A 19,304-nucleotide genomic window follows, 5' to 3' on the forward strand; every position below is an offset into this window, starting at 1 on the left:
CATCTCCTCCTCTCCTGGGCAGCAGCAACAGCACCAGGAGGCTGAGGAACACCCAGCAGAGATGTGAGAGGAGGAGGAGGAGACTGGCAGGAACCTGCCCTTGTTGACAGCACAGGGAACCCTCCACACTTCCTCCAGAGGCAGGGAAGGGACACCAGCCTGGCCTTTGTCACTGCAGGTGGGGCCTGTGAGCCCTGTGTGCAGGACCCCCATCCCCAGAGGCCTGGACCTGCCCAGCCTTGTGGCACATCTGTGCTTCCAGCTGCCTCCTGCTGCTTCCAACTGCTTCCAACTGCCTCCTGCTGCTTCCAACTGCTTCCTGCTGCTTCCAACTGCTTCCAACTGCTTCCTGCTGCTTCCAACTGCTTCCAACTGCTTCCTGCTGCTTCCAGCTGCCAGGGCTGTGCTGGGCAGGGCTGCTGACAACCAAGCAGGGGCAGTGCTGTCCCTCCCCACACTGTCCTCCCCCTCTCCAGCCCTTGTTCGCCTTCCCTTCAGCCAGAAGCACATCACCCACACATCAACAAGTCCAGAGCCACAAAATGCTGAAGGAAAACCACAACCAGAGGGCAAACTTTGAAGATGAACTCCATCAAGAGCAGCAACACTTCCCTCTGTGTCCCTGCTGTGCCCAGCTCAATCAGAATCATGCAGGTACTTGAAGTATTAATTAGATCAAGAAAGCAGCAGCACTCAGGCTTACGTTTGCAACAGGTCACAGCACCAGAGAGGTTTATTTAAAGTCAGGAGAAGGAGAGATTACAGCCTTGGGCTTTGATCAGGGCCTATTAGTGTGTGACACTAAGAACCACCTCGTGCAGTTAGCAGAGCCCAGCTCTGCCCCCCAAGCCCCAGGTTACAGCACATGCAGCAGATCAGTGCAAATGAATTCATTTACCCATGACCAAGGTGGGGAATATGACCTTTTCACGCCTAGTGGAGAGAAAGGGAAAGTTTATGTACACAAAAAAGACATTCCTGAACATAACCCTGGGGCAAAGCAAAGCTCTTAAACTGAACCTCAGCAAACCTTTGACCTCTGCTTAGGGAGACCCTGCTCTGCACAGGCACATTACAGGATTACTCACCTGAGTTAGCCACAGTTCCCCCTTTTCCAGGGAACCTTTTTACAGGGTGGACCAGGGACCCAAAGAAGAGCCAGAATTCCCAGCCTGGTGTACACAGAGCAGGGCTGTGGGTAACACATACACCCACTTGCTTCATGGCACTGCTGCAAGTGTGCAAGAATCTCCTCACATTCAAACTGCAGCTTGTTTTATTACAACAAAGCCCAACTGATCCAGATAAATAACTAAGAACAAACATCAACTCCAAGGGCTTTGGCATTCAAGAGTGCAGGAAGGGGAACAAGGAGTTAATGCCCTGAGGAACAAGCACCCCAGTGCCAGGACTCTGCAGGGCCCTTCATGGCCAGAGCTGTTTTGTTCCCAAACTGGACTGACTTTAATAACCAATTAAGAACAATTACAACAGCAAAAAGCCCAAATATCTATCCAAGAACATCTCCAGGTGCTGTTCTGCCATTCCCTGGCACCTGGACAGAAGCAGCACGTTCCTGAAGGAACAAGTCTGCAGGAAACTCATCTTACACTCGACACTGGGGAGTTGGAATAAAGTAGGGAAGTCCTGACTCTTCCAATTCTCCAGCAAAGCTCTGGAGCAAGCCCTGCTGTCGTCCCCTACAGCACTGCTGCCCTGTTCCAGCTCCTGCCCAGCTCCACTCTGAGGGCAAAGAGCAAAGAGCAGGGGCTTGACAAGAGCTGGAGACTCCTCCAACACTTTAACCAGCAAAATGGCAGAGGAAGGGAAGCAAACAGAGCTGTAAGGATGGGGCTGAGGTACCTCTGCCCCAACCCCAGCATCCAACAACTGTCTGCTCTTCAGGCAGAGGCTGCAGGTTGGGTCACATCTACAACCACATGAGGCTGGTTCAGGGTCCAGCAGCACTCAGGGGCAGGGAGGAGAGTGCAGGGGGTGGAGAGGGAGGAGGGAAGGGCAGAGGGAAGGGCAGGGCTCCCCTCAGCCCCTCGTGCCCACCCAGCATGGCCTGAGCTCAGCCACTGCCCTGCTGGGCCCCACGGGCTGACCCCACGTGGGGACAGCTCAGTGCAGCCCCCAGTGACACAGTGACACAGAGCAGGAGCTGCACACACTGCCAGCACCTCAGGGCACAGCTGGGGCACCCAGGGGAGCAGAAGCCAGTGGCAGGGACAGCCCTGGGCCACCCACCCTGCTGGGCCAGCACACGGGGGTGCAGAGGACAAGGACAAGCTACTGCTTTCCAAAATCTGAGCACTGAGTGCAGAATTCACCCCCAGAAAGGGTGAGCTCTGACCAGCACAACACTTGTGGGTGTTTCTCCATCTGTGCATAGAACCTCCTCCTAATTACTTTCTATCCTTCCTCTTTGGGTGTGGACGTTTTCCAGCTGAACTGTCAGCACTATTGCTGTTTATACAGGAAAGAGAATCCCAAATCTTCAAAGGTGAGGGAATAAATATGGCAAAACTCCGTGGAGCAGAGGTATCACCATCCTGCACACACACCAAGGGACAGCCCAGAAGGAACACAACACCCTGTCCCCCCTCCTGCAGGCCCAGCAGTGCAGGGAGCTGCAGTGCTGCTCACACTGATCTCATGTTCCAGGGAATCCAGTTCACTTTTTTTTTTATTATTTTTTTCTTCCAATTCAAGGAGTGTGGCTTGGCCAGTGAGGAACTGGCAGAAAAGGAGAGGAAGGGGATGAAGGACTGCTTTGAGTGCTACCAAAGGTCTGGGCTGCAGTAAGCAGGACTAACCCAGACATAACTGTGTGGCTTAACTGATTATCTTGAAGGGTCTCCAGCAACTTGCACATGAGCCCATCAGTCATTTCCACCCCTTTTCCTGCCCGACAACACCCACCTCTGCTCCAGCTCCTTCAGGGGCCAAGGTTTCTAAGCCTTTTTCAGCCACAACCTGCTCCTCCTGCAGGCACCAGCCCAGATAACAATGTGGGTAATTCAGAGTGACCCCCACCCCACAGGGCAATCATCTGACTGGTCCCACCACACTCAGTTCAGCCCTGCTGCCTCCTCAGAGCTGCCTCAATCCCTCCCCAGCAGGGCCTGCCAGCACTGCTGGGGGCTGCAGGGCCCCCTCAGCACACACACAGCCCTAAGGTCTGATTTGCACGTGACAGTGACTTTGTTAAATCTCCAAACTCTTCCCTTCCAAACAGCAGTGGCTCCAAAAGCCCTGAATGCCAGTTTGTAAGATGCAGCTCTGCCTGCTCCCACACGGCAGTGGAGTCAGCTGAGGAGGTGGCTGTAGGAAGCTCAGCTGTCTGGCTCTCTTCAGACTGGCAACAACTCATTTCATTCTCTAAAATAAATGTAGGATTGAGCATGTGCTGACTATTAGCATTAAACTGCACTGGGATGAGGTTTAACATGGAGCAGGAAGGGTGTTTTGCCCCCAGTACCACTGTGCTTTTCACCCTCATACACCCACAGGGCCTTGTGCTCCCAGGAACTGGGGAAAATCCTCCTGTGGAACCACTTCCCAGGATCCCAAAGGAAGCTCTGACCACAGGCAAGTCACATGAGGTAGTTTTTCCTATGCAAGCAGTTCCTGTCTCCCCCCAGCAGCCACAATTACACCATCAGTGACATTTATCTCTTCCCCTAATGCAGAGGGAAGTGAGCACCCAGGGCTCCACCCTGCAAGTGAACACTCCTGCCTGCCCTCAGCTGTGCCAAGGGAACCCCCACATCCCCAGAGCACACCAGGAGCTATGGCATCTCCAGCCCTGCTGCCCCGAGATGGCAACTCCAGCCCTGCTGCCCCGAGATGGCAACTCCATATCTCCTTCCCTGGGATCCTCTCAAAGGCCACACTCACCACTAGCAGGTTTTTTGCCTGGGGTTTGGTTTTACAGCCACCAAAGATGAGGCAGCAGCAGGACAGAACAGGCAGTGCCACCCCACCAGCTGAGACAACCACATTTGCTTTTGTCTTTGCTTTCCAGAAATCAGCACCTTCCCTGTGCCCTGGAGACTTTGGCCCCACGGATTATTTGTCCTATGGGATGGAAGCTGTGGTGGGCAAGGACAAGACAAGAAAAAGTCCTGCTGAAATGCAGTTCCCTGCAGGCCAGGGCTGTCCCTCACTCACCCTTTGTCGAAGAAGGAGGTGTGCCCTGGGTGTGGGTACTTGGTGCTGTTGCTGCTCATCACGGCGCTGTTGACGTTCCCTGAAATGTAGGATTTCCGTGACGCCTGGTCCTTTGCAAAGTTCCTGCAAGCAGCTAATTTGGATTCTAAGGCCTGTGAAAGGGGAGAAAAAAAATGATGTCAAAACAATAAAACCACTAGGAGGAAGTATTTTGCTGCTGGAGGTGAGGCTTTGCCACGACCTCGGGATGGCCATGATCAGGACTCCAGTGTGATCACCTTTGGCAAAAAAATGGGAACAAAGCTGTCATTTCCTCTGTCACCCAAACCACAAAGGAAACACACAGATGCTGATGCAGACTGCCAGGCATTACTCAGCTCCATGAGGGCTCAGATTTTAGAACATATGAACCTTGAAATAATTACCCAAGATAAGGGAGCCAACTCCAGCAGAAGTTACCAAAACCCTTCCCTCAGCAGCTGCAGTGAGGCTGCCAGGAGCTAATCTGAGCCTAAAGCAGAATTCTCAGGTTTCCAGAGGGACTGTGTATTTGGGAAGTTGATTTTTTCACCAGGACAACTTCTCCTGGCATTTCTTTCTCAATCTTGGCCTGCAAACCAAAGCCAGTTTGTAAAGCTCCACTGCCACACCTCAGAACAGAGGGGTCAGGACAAAGCAAAGGCAGCAGCTGAGCCATGGTCTTCCATCTCTGTACTTCCATGGTCTTCCATCTCTGTACTTCCATCTCTGATACTTCCAAGCAATCCTGGTGAAATCTTTTCCCCCTGTATAAAGTGACAGTCTCTGCTTCATCCACTGACTCCTGGCAAGAGGAGGAGCAACATCCCAATTCCCTCCTTCCCTCCAGAACATCACCTGCCCTTCCTGCCACTATCCCAGACTGAGGCTCATCCTGAATGTCCACCTGGTCTGGCAGAAGGACTCTTTACACCTCCCTGTGCATGGAGCAAATCCATGAACTGGAGACTAAAATTTGTCTCCAAAAACGTGGGGTTCAGACCTGTTCCACAAATATTCCACCTGATGTGCTGCCACAGGTAAGTGAGCACTGTACACTCTCCTAGGAATCCATGGAAGCTTCCTTAGGGAATATGGGCTATACAGGCAGCTACAGACAATCCCTGTCTCTGGGTGACACAGCACCTGTCACTGCCCACTGGGATCTGGGCCAAGTGATTCCCTGTCTCAGCTGCAAGCAGGAAAGCTGAGGGGAAAATTCCTGCAGAGACAGGGAGTCTGAGGCTCAGGATGAGGCCCAGCCAAACCCAAACCAGGTCCTGAGCATCCTATAATTGTTGGTAAGCAGTGCCTGGGCTGGAGCTGTGTGTCAGTGGCTGGGAAGGAAGCATGCTTATTTGGCATTTCCTGTCCTTGCAGAGTAATCATACGGGATTGTGGTTAAGCTCTCTAAATCCCCTGCAGACTCTTACTCACAATGATCCCCTTTTAAACATGTCACTCTGTAACCCAGAGCTGTCCTGCTGCCCTTTCAAACCCAGGACAGGCTCACTGGCTCCAAAAGGCAGCAGCAAACGCAGTTTTTCATTCCCAACTTTGTTAAAACAACTGTCTGCACTGCAGCTCCTGCCCAGCTCAGGGTGGTTACACACACTGGGCAGAGCCAGCACTGAGCCTGGCCCTGCTGCCACTCAAACACAGCCCCTGAGGCTCATCAGCCAGCTCCTCAGAGCTCAAAACTCAGGTCTTTGTCCAACTGAAAACCCTGAACAACACTGCAACAGATGTTTAAACCACTTCTTCCCTGCTTACAGCAGTAATCCCTTTAAAGGCTCATGCATTTCACTTCCCCACCAACTACAGATGGGAGCATTTGGCTTTCTCCCGATTTATTTTTCTCACTTTCTTACCAAAGCTTTCTAGTTTTGTTTTTTCCATTTTCATTTTAGTTTTCAGTATCTCTGCCCAGAAGAGGAGATCTCACATGAAGAGACCTGATCTCAGGTGTCAGCAGGCACCCAGAGCCTGAGGGCAGAGGGAGCTGCAGGCCCCAGCTGAGGTCAGAACAAGCAGCTGACAGTGCCTAACCCTGTACACCCATGTCCCTGAGAAACTTTTAACCCCAAATATGAATTTCATCACCCCCAAACTGGCATCAGAACTCGCTTTACAAATCAAAATAATATAAAAAATTACATTATAACAGACTAAACACAACGAGGATGATTTGGAAGGTACAGCACGAGCTCAGCACAGGCCAAGGCTGGGACTGAGCACAAGGACAGAAGCCCCAGGGAGAGCCCAGAGCTGCAGTTCAGAGCACTCACCCCCACTTTCCGCAGCAGATCTCCCACAATGTTGAGTGCAGATATTCTGGCTGAAGGAGTAAGTGGGCTGGTACCAAACCCATTTGGTATAGCTGCAAACACAGACACATGTTATTCCGTGCTCCACTCCCCCACAGTTCAGGGTTTCTTAAAAATTTAAATAAATCAACTTCTACATGAAAAAAAGGTTAAATCTCAAATCCTGCCACAGACACTTGATACAATTACCCCACAATAACTGCATGATCACCAGCCATGGAAAAATGCTAGAGCTTAATTCCTGCCCACTGCCCTCGTTCCCAGCAGCCCCACATGCAGAGTTCATGCACTCTCCATCTGCAGGGCTACTGACCACAATCCATCTAATCCAGCCAGAGCTCCTGCTGGAATCTGCTCCTTCTCATTGGAAAAATAATGTATTAATCCCTGAGACTGTCCCCTTCCAGAGGGGGAAGGGGATTGGACTAACATCCCACTGCCTCAGGGAGAAAGCAGCACCCCCCAAGAGTCAGTGTGGGAACAGAGACTCTGGAATTCCTGACACCCTCCACCCACCACTGCTGCTCCACAGTGGAGCAGGAATGTCAGTCCCTGCATTTCCCTGCAATCCCAAAGATCCTCAGTGCTCCACTGCAGCACCCACTGCACAGTGCAAACCCCTGCCCCCACAAAAGCAATATCTGAGCTTCATTGCCCTTCTTTTCCATGCTTTTTCCATGCTCTTTTCCTTTTTTTCCTACTCCTTAAATGCACCTGATGCTGTCCTGGGATTTAAACACAGGTGTGGGATCCCCCTGTCCCCACACCCACATTCCCTGTGGAGCCCATGGTTTGTCAGCAGGCTGGACATCTGCCAAACACCCAGACACAGCTCCTGGGAATGGTACCTTTGGGGGAAGGAAAACTATTTTCTGATCCTTTTCCAACAGGTGTGGCTGGCAAGGAGAGAGAGGCCTGGACAGCTGAATCCATCTTCTCACAGTCCAGAGTGGGAGAGCTGGGAGCTGATTTTCGGGTCACCTCTTGCTGCCTTTCCCTCACTGCCAGCTCTTGCCTCAAGTCTGGGGATGGAGAGGAGAAAAAATCCACAAAAAACATATATTAGAGACTGATTTCTGTCACAAACACTCTCTCTGTTCATTTGGGAGAGAGGAAGAGGAGACACTTTGCAGCAATCCTGGATTAACTGGATTCTCCAGCAGTGGGGACACCCCTCAGAACAGCCAGAGCCCAATCCCACCCCTTCCCATCCCAGCTGGGAGCAGGGGGGGAGCAAACAGCCCTGCCTGGCCCTGGGAGCTGTGTGGTCCCTGGGATCATGGCAGGTGACTTTCCCTCAGGAATTTTCCCCATTTGCAGTGTGAGCTCCACGGAAGGAGTGTTACAAAAACTGTAGCTGGACACAAATGCTGCAGCTGGGCCACACTCAGCTCCTGCTCCAGGACAGGCTGCAAAACCCAGAGGAATGACCTATCCCCGTGTTTCTAACTCCTATCTTATTCTTCCAGTTAATAATCCACAGAATTCCACACCAGCCAAAGACAATCCAAGGGTTGCATCCAGTTTTTGATGTCTTGACAAGTGGAAGAGCAGACTGGAGAGACTGGGCAGTCCAAAGGACAGGGAAACAGGCTGGAGATTAGCAAAGCCAGGCTTTACTCTCACCTCCTCCCCAGACTGCAGCTTATCCCTACCCTGTCCCTTCCCATTTCCACAGCTTTTTGCTACAAAGAGCATCCAGCACAGCTCAACAACGGATCTGTAAAACCTTAGAAGGGTCTAGATGCAAAAAAAGATCACAAGGGAGTTGTTCCTTTTTGTTCCAGTTGTTCTTGTATTTTCCCAGACCTCTTATTCCTTGCCTTAATCTGCTACAACGTGCAAGAGCAAAATTAACTGTACATTACAGCTTTTAAGCTGTCACAAATATTTAGAACTGTTTTTAGGTAAAAGAGCAGAGCTGAAATGAAAATCTGGGCCCACAGCAGAGGATCTGAGGCTGTTCAATCAGAAATGTCATCTCTCAGTTTGACATTTTACCAGTTCTTTTAGTGGCTACTGTTCCTGTTTGCTGTCAGGGGGAACAACAAGCAGCTTTGCTACCCTAAGAAATGCTAAAAATTTCCAAATGACTCATCTGAAAAACAAGATGTCTTTTTGGCTGATTATTCCAGTGTTCTAGAAAACAGTCTCCTGGGTTTTGCTGTTTTTCCCAGTATTATTGCCCTAACCTCAAATGACAATACATATATTTCTTCAGAAATATTTACATTTTGTAAAACTTTACATATTGGAAAACTTGCCTCTTGATATTTATTACAAAAACTCCTGTGCTTCCAATAAAGTTATTAATTATTGGGGCACGAACTTGGTTCAAAGAGGTTCACAGCAAAAAATCCCATCCTGTTCAGGTGAGTTTTCTTACACTTTTCTTACACTCGGGCCCAGGCCTGAACTGAGGAATTATTTTAGAAAGTTTCTCTTGGGAAATAAAGTTGAAAACCACTAATCTCTGAATTTATTAATGGCTGGCACAGGATTATGAGCAGATCATCTCCATTATCAGAGAAATCAGTTTCCCCCAGTCATTAAAAAACGTTTCCCCAGGATCCTCAATGTGAAATCCATTGGGGAATTCCCAATTCCTGCTCATATCCCAGAACACTACCCCAACCATCTCTGATCTCACGGGTCTAAACACAGCCTTTAATGGAATATCTTAAATAAACCAGGAGATTTCCAAGGGGTTTAGAAGGAACACAGGAGACAGGATTTTTCAGGACAGTTACTTAATCATTTATCCTGTATTTCCCTGTCATTTCCTGTGCTTTCCCTTCCTACACAAGGCATAAAACCATAACAAAAAGGAACTTTCAAAGCACATTTCCTCAATTCTATGCTATCTGTGGAACAGAGTATTTTTATACTCACCTGTGTTAAAATCCTGAATTAATCTGCTATTAATTCAGTCCTATGTCAGGAAATTTTTCCTCTTGACTACACAGGACATTTAAAAAACCTACTGTTAATAACAGCTAATGTATCCAGTTCAAGTTTATCATGTGAGGCTTTCTAGAAACATGAGCTTTGGTTGCTAAGTGTCTCTTTTAGCAAAGCAAGACACAGAACTAACCAGACAAGCCTTACCTCTTGCTTCATCCTTTAATCTCTGTACAGAAACCAGCAATGACTCCTTGTCATCCAGTTCACTTTCTAAAAATGCATTTCTCTCAATAGCTTGGTTCAGCCTCTGTTCAAAGTCTTCCAATGAAACTATTGTTGCCCTAGAAACAAAATCCAGAATATTGGGTTCTTCAGCTCAGCCAGCATAAAAGTGTATTCAGAAACATAATAGAGGAAAAATGTTAGCAGGGCCTGCAGCCACACTGAGCATTTGAAAGCCATGGAAATGGCTGCTTAGAAAGGACTAATCAACTCCAAAGAAACAGGAGAAAAAGATGAAAAAACATGATAGTATCTGGCTCTCAGGGATGTACCAGAGGTGTGGGAAAGAGCCAGTCCTGTGCACCCATCCCCATTTTTCCCAAGCCATGATCCAAAGCTGTACATTTAATGAGGGCAGAGCTGTGGGCAGGCAGAGCCCAGTGTGGACAGCAGAGCACTGGGATATTACCTAAGAGCCAATTCCTTCCAAACTCCGTGTCAGAAGTCAGGCATGAGCCTGGTGGAAACGAGCTCAGCTCTCAGATCTTTGTTCCCAGATAGCCAGAGGCTCATTCCTGCTCTCCCTGAATCAGTGGCAGAATTCCCATTCAGCAAAAGGGAAGCATGACCTACTCCCAAACTGGGCGTTTCCAGAGCAGCCTGTTCATCCCAGGCCTTACAAAGGCCAGGATTGTTCCCTACAGCTGCTCTGGAAGGGACCAGGAGACTCCTTTGGCCTGGTTTGTTTAAAAGGGACTATGTAAAGCATGAGCTGCTGACTTCAAAGGGGTTTGGAGCCACCAGGCCCACAATTAGAAGTCATTTAGCTGGGGGTACCAGAGGCAGTGGCTCTGCTTGCACAGCTTGTTCCTCACAGGAGCACGAGCCAGGCTGTCCCACTGCCTTTCCAGCTCTAACACAAGGAACCAGCTGATGGAGGCGAACTCCAAGAGTCTTGGGGGTTGTTTGGGGGTTTTTTAATGTATTTTCCCTTTTAAGGAAGAATAAAATGACCAATCTGAGTGGCAAAGAAAGGATGCAGTGCAAGCTTTGAGGGAAGGAGAGGTTGGCAGCCCTCACCTCTTTGCACGCTCCAGGTCGTCGTTGGCCTGCTCCAGCTCCCGCACGTACTTGTGCAGCTGGTCCTTGATGGCCCTGGTCTGGCTCAGGTCATCCTCCAGCAGGGACACCTGCTTGTAACTCTGGGCATACTGGTGCTCCAGCTTCTCCTGGAAGAAAGAGTTATGGAGATAAATAGCAGTAAAATGGGACAAAGAAAGTATCACACTCTTTGCAGGCTGCTGGTTTGGGATTGCTGGTAATGCGGAAAAATTAGAGAGGGAAAAGGAACAGGCTGTGAACGTCAGAGCCAGACATGGCACAAAGTCCCAGCCATCTCTCCAGGACACAGCTGGCTCTCAGGGATGTGTCCCTGCCTCTGCTCCCAACAGCCTGCACTGACAGCTGCTCCAGAGCCTCAAACATCCAGGAAGCCAGAGAGAAATCCAACTGCACAGCCCTCCCTTTTCCCTTGATAACAGTCACTGTGAGACCAGACACTGTCTGACGTGCCCATGAGCAAAAATGAGAGCCACTGGAATCTGCTACAAAACCTCCAGGCCCACAAACTCAGCTTTGGAAGAACTCCCTGCCAAACAGTCTCTCACCAGCTCTGAGGGCACAGATAGATCCCCATGGAGAAAGCACTGACCTCATAAAACATGTGCTGACCTTACAGTACAGCTGGGAATGGATACACAGAGTAATCCCAGAAACCTTCCTTCCACTGAGAGAATTTCTAACCTTTGTCTTCACTACCACAAGCCAAGACTACCCAAAATGATGCTATTTCAAGGTTCCAAAAGAGGCAAGAACTTGTTAACACTGAGGCATCAGTTCAAAGCCACCTCCTGCAGATGCAGATCCCTCTGCAATTCCTGGCTCCACAGAAATGGCTGTTAAGAATGGATGAGGAGACTCTCTGAAAGATGTGCACAGATCACCCACTCTGAGCCTCCCTTAGGGTCTCATAAAACTGAGGAGACAAAGACTGGTTTGCAAAGAAAGACAACTCGTGTTGTCCCCGTGCTGCTGTGCTGATGTCCCCTGTGGAACTAACAAAGCTCCTGCTTGGCACAGCCTCCAGAATTCACAGCACAAACTCCATGACAAGAGTTTCATGATGTGAACAAGGAAAATTCTGCCAGGAATTTCCCTGCCTTATTTGGAGGACGTGCCGTACTTAAGCCTGGATCATAAACAGACAATTCCTTGACTTCATTTGGATGTTCAGTGACCAAGAATAGCCCAGAGGATCTAAAAGGAGATCCAAGACATACCCAAAAGAAGAAGCAACACCATTACACAGGAGACCCACCTTTAATGTTTCCACTTCATACTTCAGTCTTTGGTTATCTGCTTGCAAATCTCTGTTCCTCTGCTCAGCCTGCACTAGCTGTGCCTCCAACTCTGCTTCTAATTCTCTGCTTCCCTCCTGGAATTCAGCCAGCTCTTCACGAGCCTCCTGGAAGCTGTAAGGAGAGGATTTCATCAGTGGGAAAAGCCAGCATCTCCCAAGTTAAAATCTGCAGCTCTTCTAAAATAAAAAGCTGGAAAAAAAAGGAGTTCTGAAGTACTTAAGTGTCCTCATAGATTTCTAAGGGGAAAAAGAAAATTTGGGAAACGGAGAAATTACGTTAAGCTCAGCTATTAAAGGAAATTAATTCTCTTACATCGAAACCAACAGCTGCCCTAAATGCCTGTGTGAAATCAAGGCTATTTACAGGATTCATGGGAGCCTGAGAACCACTTTATACTCCATCAGCTTCCACTGGTAGGAGATTTGATGGAGACAATGAATTAAGCAAACATTTAACCTGATTTTGGTCAAAAACCAAAGAGAGAACAACAGTTTCTGCATCTCTGCACTACCTGGAAATTTAAGGTTCTTAAAAATCCTGAGGAGTCAGGAAGCCAGCACATCCCTGCCTCATAGTACTGACAGTTATTAAATACCAGGGGTAGCCACTCCACATACTTTGCTTATTAAATTTGCATCTTTACCACAGGTAACAGCTCAGCCCTCAGCAAATAGCAGGGAAAACCAACCAGGCTTTAGGAAACAACATATTGGTGCCTCACACAGAATGTTCTGACACCCAAGAACAGCTTAGAGTTCTCCACAGGGACAGGCTCCTCCACATTCCCAACCCCTCCCTCCCCAAAACAACCCCAAACCAAACAAAAAAGCAACTTGGGCTCTTTGGGCTCCAGAGAGGTTTTAAGTGGCTTCAGCTCAGTTGCACCTGAGTTACACTGAGTGCACATAAAGCTTCCCAAAGGAAATGAACTGGGAGCACTCCAGAGAAAGCCCCTCAAGAAGCACAGCACTACTCAATCCAACAGCCTCTCCTGCCACCTTTGGTACCCAAAAAGCCCCGTGCCCCCTAAAAGATGCAAACCCCTGGTCCAGGCAGGACTGGGAGGTAAAATCCACTTCAATAAATTGCAGCAGACACCAAATCAGCCACTTTTCATACCAGTAATTCCATTACAAGAAGCTGGAGGGAACAGGAATGACACAAGGAGAGCCCAAAGGCGCCTTCTTATGATAAAACATCAAGATACCACTTAAGGCAGCACTTTAATTATACAGAGGTGCACATGATCCTAAAAGGGCTCTGCTCTTGCTCAAACATGCTCAGAACATAGCCTGCAGTTCCTGGCATGGAGACACTGGGCAAGCAACACTCAGCTCCCACAAAACTGGGAATTTTAAAGCTAGAAATTCTTTACAAATTCTCTTTTTAGAGATTCTTTCTAAAATCTTTAATATAACATAATAATCTTGGTGTGGCCTTGCAGAGAAAGAGATTAAACAAAGTTCTGGTCATTAAGAAGCAAACCCAGCCTGCCAATCCACAATACCTTTGTTTGTACTTCAAGGAAAGCTCTTTCCAATACGCAGTTTCCTCCTTTGGACTCGAGAAAGTTGGGATTTCTTCACTGTCCATGATCAACACGACCTGCAGGGCACAAACACAGGGACACACTCAGGACAAACACAGACCCCAAACCTGCTCCTAAATCCTGGGCTTCACTGCCACAGCCTTTCCAACAGCAGCACCAGGACCTGGCACCTGCACACAGGATGTTAATGATCCCTAACAGGAGTCATCCAACACAGGGACCTGCCACAACAAGCCATGGAATTTTACCCAGCTTCTGGAAGTGCTTGTGCAGCGAGAAACAGGACCAGAAATTTTGGCTGTGTGGCTGTGTTTTTTTATCTGCCACTGAAACACCAGGTGAAAAGCCCACTTTGGATCACAGTTGGTAACACACTAAAATTTACAGCAATCACAGTTTCCACTTTAGGTCCTAAAATGTTCTTAAAGAGATTTTGCCTCCTGTCACCAACACAACAGTAGCACTACAACAGCTATTAGAGCTGCAAACGTGAGTAGTGAAGGAGGGTGAACACTGAGGAACCACCAACTGTGTGTGTGGAGACTAAAATTCAATTTAACCTTCCTGTGTTGAGTCCTGGCTAATTCCTGCTTGTGTAAAACAGGCAGGTAACTGAAATTATCCACATAATTTTGCTCCCTCAGACACACAGAAGAAGGATCAGCCTCTCACAAAACCACATGGTCACATCATACAGGAGAGTCTCCAGCCTGGAGGTGTTAGGAGGAGCAGATGACCCCCTGCTCCATGAGGACCACCCTTCCTGGAGCTCTGGATGCCTCTGGCAGCACTGCTTGGCTCTCAGCCAGCACAGGAAACACAGACCTTTATCCAAGGAGCAACACACAGTCCAGGGGACATGGGACATTCACAGCAGAGCTGCTGAAGGTGATGAAGTGGTGGCTGTGGCCCTGCCATGCACAGCAGGGCCAGAACTGCTCAGACCACAGGAAAAGCACCACAGCTGAGCCCTCCCCAAGCAATCCCACAACTCTTTCATAAATAGGTATCCTTTTTTCTCTCTCCTCAAAAAACCAAGATTTAAATTTTGCCATTAACACTCAGAAAAAGAATAAGGTGAAACCAACTCCTTCTGTGCTTAAAGCAGAGGCTGGGAACAACATCAAGCTCATTGATCAGGAATAGCTGACCTGGAAGTCCTGACTTTCACACTCTATCGGGCATCGCTGCCCCCTCTCAGCCAACTCTGTCCCTTCAGGCTAAAATTGTCACACTAATATGTCCTGCATCGCAGTGACCCACATTTTTGATACCTAAAAGTGGGACAAAACAGTCCCATGCTTTCGTCAGAGGGCAGCCAGGCTGGCACTGAGCTCAGAGACACAGCCAGGCGGAACTGGCACGTGGGTCTCCAGCTGAGACTGCAGCTGCCACAACCCAAGGGCCCAAATTTATCCAGAGGATGCCAAGCACCTCAAAACCACCCCAAATCTCACACTGTGTTTATTTAACTTCACAGGGTTCTTGGAGAAGCAATTTGTCAGGAATCACATCTCCACACAGCCCAAGAGAACTGATGGTGTCTCCTTTTCTGCACTTCCTTGTACTGACAAAATAAAACACACCTGTGGAGCCATCCCAGTAACAAATTTCAGACACAAGTTTCTTTGGGAGCACTCGCTCAGCTGCTACCAAGGCACCTCCATCCCACCACAGGGGCAAATCCCAAGTGCTGTGCACAAGCCTGTTCCCAGGGGATGTGGAGCCCAAACTGTTGCAGTTCCCCCTCGGGTGCATCCAGGTGAGCTAGAGGCTCAGGAAGCTCCTGGACAGGGATTCCAGCTGCCAGGACAAGGCAGAGGTGACCAGCTCAGGCACTGTTGAGTGTTGTTCAAAGCACTGGTCCAGCACTGATCAAACCCTTCCATAAAAGCCTCAGATCTTTCCTTGCACTTGGCTCCAAACCGGCACACTCCAGAGGGCTGGATCAGCAGGCAGCACATTCATCCCAAAATAAATGAGACACAACACAGGCTCAGCTCCCACAGCTCCAGAGGTGAGCTGAGCTCAGAAGGTGAGCAGCCAAGCCAGCTGTCAGCAAAATTCAGGACGTGGTTAGAAAAGGGCTCTACAAGGAACCCCTGAGATCATTTCCGAGAGGTGCTGGGGAAGGGCCAAGACTCCTTCCTGTCTGCTCGGGGCACACCCTGGGACACAGACACCCCCAAACCCCTGCAAGCACAGCAAGGACTCACAAGCACAGGAGGGATTTTTTTCCCCTCACTCCTTTGTCCAAAGACCCTTTCAGCCACCAGAGGGAGGAGATTCAGCCCTGTGGTGCCTCGGGAACTCTTCCTTCCCAAACATACCCAGCAGGAGCAAGTTGACGTTTCCCATGTTGGTTAAACGGGTGATGATTCCTGATTGCCCCTGCTCCACGTCTCCCACCATGCCTAATGCTACCAGCAGGGATTTTGGATAAACACCTGCTCCAGATGCCAACACCAGCGTGCCCTGCTGAGCTCCAGCATCCACATCCCACTTTTTGGACACAGTCACACCACTTGCCTTCTCTTACAAGGAAGTACAAGGAAGCACCTGACATCTTTTCCTAGAATTGGCTGAGATGAGGTCCAGGACTCCTTCCTGTCTGCTCAGGGCACACCCTTGGAAATAAATATCCCCAGAATCCCTGCAAGCACAGCAGTCTCTGCAAGGACAGGAAGGGTTGCCTGGCATTCCCAAGTACAGGAGGTATTTTTTCCTCCCACTCCTTTGTCCAAACCCCCTTTCAGACACCAGAGGGAGGAGATTCAGCCCTGTGGTGCCTCAGGCCCCTCGGCAGGAACTCTTCCTAGTCTTTCCTACATCATATCCTAGAAGTGGCTGAGATAAGGTCCAGGACTCCTTCCTGTCTGCTCAGGGCACACCCTTGGACACAAACGCCCACGGAATCCCTGCAGTGCTTGCAGTGCTCCTTCATGAGGGGCATGAAAGAGAGAAGAGCACACAAACACGGTGGTTCATGGCCCAAACACCAGTCTGAGAGCCAGAAGATGCCAACAGCTTCCAATCCTGCCCCTGCCACAGCTGTGGGCACAGGTAGATCCCTTCACTGTGCCAAGCTTTGCCCATTCCCTCAGCTGATGGCACAGGAACGGGGCTTTATCTGAGCACAGGGATGTGCCTGCAGGGGAGTGATTCCCAGGCCTTATCAGAACACAACCAGAGCATCTGAAACATCTCACGTGTGGGAGAGAGAGGATGCCCACGGAATACCGAGGGTTTAACAAAGGCTGCCTTGCTTCAGCCTGCTGCCAGTTGTCCTGGAATTCCATGAGGAGCTGAGAAGGAGCTGAGAACCAGCACGGCAAGTCCTTCCTATTCACAGGCTCCTTTGCATACGTGGCACTTGCAGAATCGAGCCTTTGACCAACAACACTGAGGCTTTCAGGGCACAGACAAGACAATGCAGCAGCGTCTTCCAGGGAAAATGAGAGCAGGCTTATGCTGCTGCCCACTGGAATTCATTCCAACACAGCTTAGCATTCACACAGTGCCCTGGGAAAGCACAGCTCCGTGGGCACAGCTCCAGCTCCAAGGCAGCTCCCAGACAAGGGCTACGTTCAAAACAAGGGGGATCCTTTCAAGCCACCCCCACAAAGTCAGCAGGACAGAGGAACTCTCCACTGGGAAAAGGAAAGAACTTGCACGCTGAAATCATTCTAAAAAATGCAGTGTGTAGGTTAAGAACTGGTCTAAATCCAGTGGGGTTTGTACAGGACAAATCTGTTTTCCCACCTCCAAAGGAATCCTTACAAGCAAGATGTGCAGTATCCTCTGGATATGACAAGGATTTCTGAATCCAACCTGTGGCAGAAATAACTAAACAAACACACAGTATTTTCCAAGTAACTTAGGGGATCTTGCATTTGAAATCTCTCCCAAGCCATGAGAACACAAACACAGCCTGAAGTGTAACACGGTGTAACCTCATCCGTGTGACGGGAGGCTGCTGAGGAGCTTTGCATGAAATCTAAGACCAAAACACTCAGCTTGAAATACAACACGATGTCTCAGCTTCTACCCACCCCTTCCCACAGTCGGGAATTCTCTCCTCCCCGCTCTCAAAGTCAACTGAATCACTGAAACATCACAGGAGGGATAATTCTGAGCACTGCTCACAAGCTGCTGCAGTTCACCCCGGGTGTACCTGCAGCATCTCAAGGGGCTGGATAAAACATTCTCCCTGATTTTAATTGCCTCACACTCTCCCATTTAAAAGCAGCTTACAACCACTGCCATGGAAAGGGAATTAATCTTATTTAATGTTCATTTTTCTGCACATTTTTCTGCTTTCTTCCCCACAACCCTGTTTGCCCAATATTTTCAGACACCAAACATGAAAAACTGTGCAGAGGCAAACAAACATGACAAAGCACAGTGTTGCACTCCCCCACCTATGCTTTGCTGGCCCCCCTCCCCTTAAGGCAATGGAAATGTCCAGTGACCTTTGGAATTAAATAAGTAACCACCTGGAACAGGACTTGATCAAGGAATTCTGCCAAGCTGACAGGGGCCTTCAGTTTTGGAGATAACTCTGGCTCTCACAGAACTGCCAAGTGCCTGTTTTGTGCCACAGCCCCCCCATCTCACCCTGTTACCCAGAGCTGGCACCACCCAGAGCTGCCACCAAGAGCAGGAAGGAGTCCCCAGCCAGCTCTTCTTCCTCTTCCCCTTTTTGGCTGATTCACAGGCAGAAAAGCAGAAGAAACCTTGTTCCAGCATTCTTCACCTTCTTAAACCAAGAGAACCAACAGGTAACCCCCAAACCCCTGAAGTTCTTGACTTTTTTCCCCCATATCAAGGCTCAAAGCAAAGGAACCTGAGCCCTCCAGCCAAAACTCAAAGCAAATGGACATTGTCATGCACTTAATAGAAGATGGAAAACAAACAAACAAACCAACCAAAGGCATGGATTAGATTTCACCAATCAATTTGTGCTTGTTTTGCTCATCCTGGAATAGGAGCTGGTGGATTTCCATACATTTTGGATGTCTGCCTGCATCCGTCACTGTTAGGAACTGAGCCTCTGTGAACTCAGCCTTCTCCTGCAATCCTATTTTTGAACTGAATGTTCTCAAGTGAACCACAACAAATGCCTCCTCGCCTCTTGCAACAGCAGCACAGGAGCTTTCAGGGAAAGAGGAAAGTCACAGAGCACACAGTCAGCAGAACACTCCTGCTGCAACAATAAATCCTGCATTTCCAATTTGGACAGCACAGGAGGCAGGAGATAACCAAATCCTACCTGCAGGAACTTTGTGCCAAGTTCAGGCTAAAAGCCTTTAAGACAACCTGGTACCACACAGCAAAGCCTTGTTATCTCAACAGCCTCATTAATCAAATATAACATGTCTGCTCTGCACCACATGGCCAAGGCTCACAGGCCTGGTGAGTATATGATATGAAATCATAATAAAGAACCCTTGCTGAGTGAGCCAGCACTGGGGTGGAAACCTTGAAACCAGAAGAAGTGCACTGATGCAAGAAGCCTCTTTTCAGAAATCAAGCTGCAGCTACCAAAGGGAGCAGAATTTAGTATTAAAAATCATATTCACCGGCAAGGGAAGTTTAAGATGCTCGACCTCTATCTGTTCCCACCCAAATGCTTTAAAAAGGAAACCTGAAGAGGTTGGTGCTCCTGATGCAGGTTCAGTACCTGCA

General features: G+C 49.0%; 2 protein-coding genes across 7 annotated transcripts in view; both read right to left on the reverse strand.

Annotated features, from left to right (window-relative positions):
• Positions 1–889, reverse strand: part of LOC108507740 — a 2,458-nt gene extending 1,569 nt beyond the window's left edge. Inside the window, exon 1 of the mRNA XM_017835959.1 lies at positions 1–889. Within this exon, the coding sequence (XP_017691448.1) occupies positions 1–510 (510 nt within the window). The 5' untranslated portion in view covers positions 511–889.
• NDEL1 (nudE neurodevelopment protein 1 like 1) overlaps positions 1–19,304 on the reverse strand; it is a 28,120-nt gene that overhangs the window by 5,514 nt on the left and 3,302 nt on the right. For 3 of the 6 annotated variants that reach the window (XM_017835953.1, XM_017835958.1, XM_017835954.1), the window contains exons 2-8: positions 13,575–13,672; positions 12,025–12,178; positions 10,728–10,876; positions 9,630–9,766; positions 7,370–7,543; positions 6,483–6,574; positions 4,177–4,328 (exon numbers count right to left, since the gene is read on the reverse strand). In XM_017835953.1, coding sequence (XP_017691442.1) covers positions 4,177–4,328; positions 6,483–6,574; positions 7,370–7,543; positions 9,630–9,766; positions 10,728–10,876; positions 12,025–12,178; positions 13,575–13,660 — 944 coding nt within the window. In that variant the 5' untranslated portion in view covers positions 13,661–13,672. Of the gene's footprint in view, positions 1–890; positions 934–4,172; positions 4,329–6,482; positions 6,575–7,369; positions 7,544–9,629; positions 9,767–10,727; positions 10,877–12,024; positions 12,179–13,574; positions 13,673–19,304 lie in introns of those variants that run through there. The other 3 variants (XM_017835955.1, XM_017835956.1, XM_017835957.1) reach the window with 3 other exon arrangements.

This window comes from Lepidothrix coronata, unplaced genomic scaffold, assembly GCF_001604755.1.
Source record: "Lepidothrix coronata isolate B3197 unplaced genomic scaffold, Lepidothrix_coronata-1.0 Scaffold267, whole genome shotgun sequence".
Taxonomy (NCBI): domain Eukaryota; kingdom Metazoa; phylum Chordata; class Aves; order Passeriformes; family Pipridae; genus Lepidothrix; species Lepidothrix coronata.